Source organism: Hipposideros armiger, unplaced genomic scaffold (assembly GCF_001890085.2).
Source record: "Hipposideros armiger isolate ML-2016 unplaced genomic scaffold, ASM189008v1 scaffold_552, whole genome shotgun sequence".
Classification (NCBI taxonomy): Eukaryota; Metazoa; Chordata; class Mammalia; order Chiroptera; family Hipposideridae; genus Hipposideros; species Hipposideros armiger.
In genome coordinates, this window is record NW_017731902.1 from 299,515 (window position 1) to 307,453 (window position 7,939).

Here is a 7,939-nt window from a genome sequence, read left to right on the forward strand (position 1 = left end):
GTAGGGGAAGAGCTTCAAATGTGGGGCTGGAAGTGGCACTGGGGTCCAGGTCCTTCACAAACACGTCATCATCACAGTCCTCCCGAGGTGGTGGGGAGGCCTGCAGGGCTGACTCAGATATTCGGAGGGAGATCCTCCCCGGAGTGTGTGGGACCCCAAGAGGCATGTCTGGGTCAGAAGTGCTGCTTGAACTTGGAAGACTCTGCTGTTTTCTGTAGTGCTTCAGGTTTGTAAACTCGGGCAACAAGGATTCCTCAGGGAGGCTGTCCTCTCTGACTGCGTGGGCCCACTTCACCCGAGGCGGGGGAGGCCGCTTCCTCATTCCTTCCTCTACCCCACGCTCTGGGCTGTTGGACTCATGACCTCTTGGGCTGGGAGGCTGGGCCAGGCTGTGACCATTGCTTTTGTGAGTCACAGCTGGGGTGTAGGGAGGAGGAGGCTGCTGCCCCATCTGACCATCCCTTCTAGTTGGCTGATCATCGGCAGCCTGTGAACAGTAGCTGGAGGGGGCAGGGGAAGGCAGGGTTGGGGTGAGTGGGGTCAGTGGTACAGCCCTGGTGTCTGTGAGACGCCCTTGCATTCCTCTGGGCAGGGGCCTGGGGCAAGGTGTTCTGCTGGCCTGCCTGTGATGGTCCAGCGGTCCAGGACGTTCGCTGAGAACTGAGGCACCAACTGCTTTGCAGCCTGAACCACCCCAACGAGGGCTGGGATGGTGTGTGAGCAACAGCATCTCTTCTCCGCCTCTTTCTGAACAACTGAGTGACCTGGAGCAGGATACAAACATGAGCATTACAGCTCTGAAGAAAGGGGCAAATACTGAGCCCATTACACAAATGGGAAAAGCAATTGATAGGGAGACAGACCCCTACAGAGGCCGCACACTCTCGCCCTCTGCCACCAGCTGCTCATACAAAGAACCAAGTTTAGATAAAATACCAGACAGGCATGACTCCTACAGGTTAAGTGTGACACAGCATTTGCTTTTGCCAGCCTTCTCTCACTGCCCCCACCACCCACATCAGGCGGCTTTGGAGGACGGGCTTCAGGATATAAACAGAAAGGAACAAGTAGGTGCATTTCTTCCTGTTAGAACTGCTTTGGGAGCCAGCTCCTGACTGGGGGAAAGAGGATGCGGCCTCCTGTCTCGCAGTGTGATCCCTGCAGGGGGAGGTCTGTCTGGAAAGCCTCTGTGCCGGCTGCTGCCTCTGAAGGTTTTATTTGCAACCTTCTCTTATTCTCCTAGTGTTCTCACTTCTTATAATGGAATGTAAACAAGAGGGGGAGAGTCTCATAAGGAGCTAATAAGCAGTTACCTCTAAGAAGGAGATTGACAGTAATGAGCAAATAGGGTATGTGGGGATTCAAACAAATGTCCCCTATGTAGGCTCCAAGGAAAACACCAACAATTTTCAATGCTTGTGTTACTGTGTTCTAAAGGGGGGAAAAAGAGAACAAAACAAAGAAACCTGGAGTCTGCGGTGCTCGCCTGTCTGCCTGCCATGCAAGAGTTAATGTGAGGATAAACGATATCCTCGGCAAACCACCATCGTTGGTAAATTTCTGACTAGTATGCAAGCGAAATCTAGAGAGCAGATGGCACTTTTCATTTTACAGATCCAAATTCTCAGGGAGCGTGGCTCAGGCCCCAGTCAGGGCCCCAGCACAGGCCTGCCATGAAATCCTCTAAGTGCAAGCAGGGAGAATGCAGCATACGGGCGGGAAAGACTGCAGACAAAATAGCTCTTCTTCTGTGGTTATAAGCTTTTTCATTATAAATGCAGATGGTTGAATGAGGAGCCCATCTCTCTCTCAGATGCAACCTCTGTCCTCCCCTCACAGATCCTTTCATCTAGAGGTTGTTATTTTTTAAACCAGGAACGTCTCAATGTCTAGGATTGGCTACTCTGTACTTCTTGGTGGGTTCCCAATTGGGTATATAAGCAGCCCAGCAGCAAGCGATTCGCTGGGTGTGTTCTGTACTCCCCCATGTTATTTATTTTGGCTTCCCTGGCACAAAGTACCCTCTTCAAAGTCTGTTGAAATAACAATACCTCTTCTTCTGCCCAACTGCTCTTTAGACTGCAGAATATGAACTATTTTTAAACTTAGCATCTTCTGATAGGACACGGAGTACACTGGAATCTGATGTTTTAATGATGAATTCAGGTACCTTCATTTTCCTTACTCTATTTCTTGAGGCTTTTTAGGGAAGACATCACTAAAACATACAATAAACTAGTATAGCACTTATCCTTTAAAGATCCAGCCCAACAAACCTTGATATGATGTTTTTAAAACGAAAAACATGTTTAATCTTTTTAGTTTACGTAAACCACTTAAATTGTATATTTTTGAAGGTAATTTTGAGTTAAATGCTTGCCTAGTTTGGTTGAGGATGCTTCTCCTTGGTGACTGTTTTATATTTCCTCAAGAACAAAGAATAGGGTAAAAAAAAGATTTTGTTTGAGTCTCTTTTTGTGAGAGGAAACCATCTGTTGGTGTGTATGCAGGAATCCTAATATTCAAGAATGGAGTTTGAGAGAGATTAGTCTTTTTTTTTTTTTCCTTTAGAGCATTCTTTTTACGTGGTAAAAAACACATAACTTAAAATTTACACTAAACTTTTTAAATGTTCAGCTCAGTAGTGTTAATTATATTCACATTATTGTGAAACAGATCTCTAGAGCTTTTTCATCTTGCAAATCTGAAACTCCAATTAAGCAACAGCTCTTTCCTCTCTCCCCTAGCCTTGTAACCACCATTCTACTTTCTGTTTCTATAAATTTAACTACTTTAGATACTTCATGTAAGTGGAATCATAGAGTATTTGTCTTTTTGTGACTGGCTTATTTCACTTGGCATAATATCCTCAGTTCTTCGATGTTGTAGCATGTCGGCATTTCCTTCCTTTTTAAGGCTTAATAATATTCCACGTTATGTATATACCACATTTCGTTTATTCATCCATCGATAAACATTTGGGTTGTGTCTACTTCCTTGCTATTGTGAGTAATGCTGTTATAAACATGGGTATGAAACTATCTCTTCCAGACAGTTTTCAATTCTTCTGGATGAATACTCGGAAATGGGACTGCCGGGTCATGTCGGAGATCTATTTAAATTTTTTGAGGAATCTCCATACTGTTTCCCATTAGCAGTCGCACCATTTTGCAATCGTATCAATAGTGCACAAGTGTTTCAATTTCTCCACATCCTCATCAACACTTGTTCTTTTATTATTTATTTATTTTTTTTTTCGGATAATAGCTATCTTAAGGATCCTAATAGGTGTCTCATTGTGGTTTTGATTTGCATTTCTCTGATGATTAGTGATGTGGAACATCTTTTCATAAGTTTGTTGGCCATTTTGTCCATCGTCTTTGGAGAAATGTCTATTCAAGTCCTTTTTGTAATTGAGTTATTTGATTTTTTTGTGGCTGAATTTCATTTTACCTTTGACTTCAAACCAGGTCTCTTTTGGCAGTGCTGTAGTCCACTGCAGAGTTTTCCTTTGTCTCTAGCTTTTAATTAACACATTCAAACTGACCAAAGTCCTCAGCCTCACCTTGAATACTTTCTTCACTTTAGGCCCAGCTACAGAAGCAAGAGCACATTAACTGTGGAAGATTGCTCTTGGCAATAAAGGAGTAACTTAATACCCACTTGCTGACCACGCTGGCTGCTTCTAACTGGCAGGACTATGTTGAGTTATTGAGAAAGTGAATAAAGAAAAAGAGGGAAACAATGACTGAATGAAATATAAGAAAAATTAGGGAACTGGCTTGAAAAACATGGAACGTAGTAGGAAGGGTTTAAATGTATTATCATTAGTAAACAGACTACAGTAGATAGCCCTATGATGCTGCGCTGAAACTACACACAGTCATGTGGTTCCGAGGAAACTCTGGAATTTTCTACTTATGAAGCTCCATGTGACTCGCTCAAAAACTGAAATTCTAAAAAATTGTACATTAATTTTTCTACCTAGGAGAAATGATTTTGATGGTAAATTTTTAAAACATGACTTTGCTGTTATTTTTGATCCTTAAGTGCCTAAAAATTATGATTTTGGAGCTTTCTTTTTCACTTCACTCTCTGAAGCTGTTCCTGAAATACTCCTTCTTCCCTGAGCACTTTCTCCACCAGACCTGATCCTCTGCTCACAGAACTGGAAGGAGGGAAGAAGAGAGCAGCCACACAACAAAGGCCCCATGTGGGAGAGCCACAGGATATGCTTCAGAAGAGCATATTCACGAACTGTTCTGATGCTCAACTTATTAGAAGTGACTGCTTCAATAGCACATTCAAAACCTATTTTGAATTAGTATCCTTCTTAGAGAAAGTCATCTAAATAAAAAAAGTTCCCCAAGGCCTAGACAAATGGAAAAGGGAGCACCATGAAACATCGCAATACCACATTTCAATTTCTTGTAGAGGAACACAAACATTTAACCCCAGCAGCACTCATAAGGCGGAGGGCATCAGAAATACACATACGTACCTGGATCCAGGGCCAGCGAAGTGACGCGGATCCTTCACAAGACCAAAGCTGCTGTTTTCCTCCAAAAGCACATCCTTGAAACACAAGAAAGGCATGGCATTATTACCAACATTTACCAAGGGGATAGAGACAGAAAGGAGCAAGAACCGTTATTGGAGGCCTACTATGTATTGCCAGGCACCATGGTGGCACTCTTATATACTATCCCATTTCTTCCTCAACGCCCCAAGAAGTTTGTTAGCCCCACAGCATGGATGAGGAGTTAGGCCCAAAGAGGTTAACTTCCCCAAGGTCACAGTTGGCAGAGCTAGGATTTGAACCTCAGTCTGTCTCACCAGGTGCCTCTCCTAACAAGGGCACTTTCTAAGCAAGAGAAGTCTGATATCTCCAGGGTCCAAAACAACTGCTGTACTTGAAATATAATGATGCAAATTAATTCAAAGGGCCAAGTTTTTGAAACAGCAATTGGGAAATATGGGAGATGATAGGAAAAGGATACTGTATGGAATTTAGCAAAAATCTCAAATGTTCTGAGTTATAATTCGAGAAGATATAAAGCTAGCTTGTCATCGGGTTGAAATATGTTTTCTGGGGGTAAAACATCTCACCCACATGTAATATCAATCTTTCTGGGCCATTTTAGTGGTAGCCACTGCTTATTTTTGTTTTTATTAAGGGTAAGTATTGGTTTCCTGAAAAGGTTGTAGGTCAGTTTTTGATGGTGTAAGATTCGGCCCATGTGGACAAGTCCCTGATGAAAGACAATGCTGCTATTGATGATAAAACATTTAACACTGAATTATTTATAATAGGATACAGGTAGAAAACAAAAATTAAATCCATACTTAATCCCTAAACTTAATTTCAGCAATTTATTTTACTGTTTCCAAAGAGCTAATTGCTTTCCGCCCCCTATTTCTCCACCCCTGTACAACCCCATAAGTGGTAAAGGTACTAACTAATAAGCAATAAAAAGAGCCAAAGGTGGCAGTAGGCACAAAGAAGATACAAACACTTGGCTAGTATTAGTAAATGCAGCTATCCCTTGTTGGGCATTTACTATGTGCCAGACACTCTCCTAAGTTCTTCACATCCCTCAAATGACACGCCTGGAGTTGTGTTAGGCACCTGACATTTCTTCAGTAATTTAACCTGTAATAATGGGGAGCGGGGAAGTAACTGTAGTTCAGAGAGGTTAAGTATCTTACCCACCCTCAGTTAGGTAAGTAGAGGAGCCAGGAGTCATACCATGATCTCTTCAAAACCCAAGATCTAGGGCCGGCCGAGTGGCTCAGTTGGTTAAGAGTTTGCTCAAGAGTTTGAGCTTTGAGCAACAGCGGTTCGAGTCCCGGCCCTAGCTGAGCTACCGCTGAGCTGCCAACAGGTGGCAGGATGGCTCAGCTAAGAAAAACAAACAAACAAACAAACAAAACCCAAGGTCTTTCTTTGGAATCTTAACAGGCGGAGTGGTAGCTGAGCTAGATGCAATCAGACTTCAGTGCTTCAAGGAAAAGGGATTTCATGTGTCTCTGATTTGCTCAAATATTACTATAGGGAAGGGGAATGCCTATTCTCCACGAAACCTTATGTCCCTCTAAAGTGTTCCCCCACTCCACCCCCTCTGGTGACATGAATGTGCACCTTTGCCAATAATTAGAAAAGCCTCTAGGTCTCCTTTAAGCTCCTAACCCAGAACCTTTTAAATATATTTTCCCATTCTGTTATTTCCTTTGAATTATAGTATGAGCTTAAATTGACACTTAAGTGAGTGTGTGTAAAGTAAGTTAGACCCAGTAATAGGTTACTGAGAGAACTCTCTAAATCTCCTGTCAATCAAAATTTTGGAGAGAAGGAAAACGTCTTCCCAACCTAGTAAAACCCCAAGGGGGATAAATTCCTATTGTATTTACTTGCTTTGATTAGGCATGCATTCACTGTCCAAGACTTGATTTTCTACAAAGTGGTAAGAAGTATAAAGTACTTATGGCAATTTAGGGAAAAGCAGTAGCTATGAAAGAAATGCCAGGTAAAGGGTTATACCAACAGACACTTGTTAAATGTCAGTTTGTTTTCGTTAGTTATCTCTGCCTTCTGATACTGACCAGTTTTCATTCTTCATTAGGCATAGTATACTTAAATCCATAAACCTAAAGCCTATCGAATCCCAGGCCTTAATCTTGCTTTGAGTTCTGAGTCAAACACTTAGTGGAATGACTGGCACCTAGAACACATTTGGTTATTAGTAGCTATTTGTCACTTTACATTTTGTGGAAAGTTGATTTGGTTATATATCCCCAAGCTTGGCTAGTTGAGCGATGCTAAAAATGGTTTACAAGCTGCATTCTCCTGAATCAAGCCTACACCCAAAACTCAGGTTCCATGCAGTGAGCAATTTCTTTAGCAATTAAATGTCTGTCTCACTATCACATGGTGAATGTGTTACACGTCAGAAACAAAGGTCTCTGAATATAGAGCAAGAACCAGAGAAGCCTCTAACTCAGCATCTGGAAAAAAAAAATCTCCACCAGGAATCTTACTTCTCTACAGGTTTCTTTTTACAGTCTCGGCTATAGTTTAGATCCATGCGATGAAGAAATATAAATTTCCATCTTTAAGGCAGAAACATTTGAATATGTTTCTGCAGAGCCCACCTACTTTAAAAAGGTTAACTTTTCCAAAGTCCCACAGAAAGTAGGAAATAGGCAAGAATTTGTTGGGCTGTTCAGCTCCATCACTAATATCCATTTGTTTTGCAATTACACCTTTCAAATGAAGAGGAATTAAAGGAGAGGTAATGTTTCAGAGAGAACCACAGCTGGCTAAGGAGAGGCCTGGGCCTGCAGAGTATCTGAACAGGTTTCAGGCTACACGTGGCGGTAGTCTTTTGCAGTCATCATTTCAGGCCCAAGAATGATCAGTTTTTATGAACAGAAGAATTTATTTCCATGCTGACGTTGGTTTGGAGGTAGAAACTGTCCTTGCTAGTGGACAGCAAAGGAGCTGAATCCTTGTCCAAACCTGTAAAATGCTGCTCTTATTCACATCTGGCTGGCAGGAGCACGTGGCATTTGTTCAGAATGCCACGGACTGAGCCAGCACCCAAAAGAGACTCCATATTTTGGGTTTAACTCAGGCAGATGGTCTCTGCAGGGTCATTTAATTTCACCAAGTTCTCTAAAGCTGGGATGAGAAAAATTCTTACTTATTGCCTTCCCCAAAGCTTAAGGATAATAATGGTCAAGCTCCTGGAATTTTTTCAAATACAAAAATATATAGGGGTGGCCAGTTAGCTCAGTTGGTTAGAATGCAGTGCTCGTAACACTAAGGTTGCCAGTTCGATCCCCACATGGGCCACTGAGCTGCGCCCTCCACAACTAGATTGAAACAATTACTTGACTTGGAGCTGATGGGTCCTGGAAAAACACACTGTTCCCCAAT

The 7,939-nt window shown here is 42.3% G+C and overlaps 1 protein-coding gene across 1 annotated transcript in view; it reads right to left on the reverse strand.

The window, feature by feature from the left end:
* Nucleotides 1-7,939, reverse strand: part of SHROOM3 (shroom family member 3) — a 336,716-nt gene that overhangs the window by 19,342 nt on the left and 309,435 nt on the right. Inside the window, exons 7-8 of the mRNA XM_019623516.1 lie at nt 4,502-4,575; nt 4-764 (exon numbers count right to left, since the gene is read on the reverse strand). Coding sequence (XP_019479061.1) covers nt 4-764; nt 4,502-4,575 — 835 coding nt within the window. The remainder of the gene's footprint in view (nt 1-3; nt 765-4,501; nt 4,576-7,939) is intronic.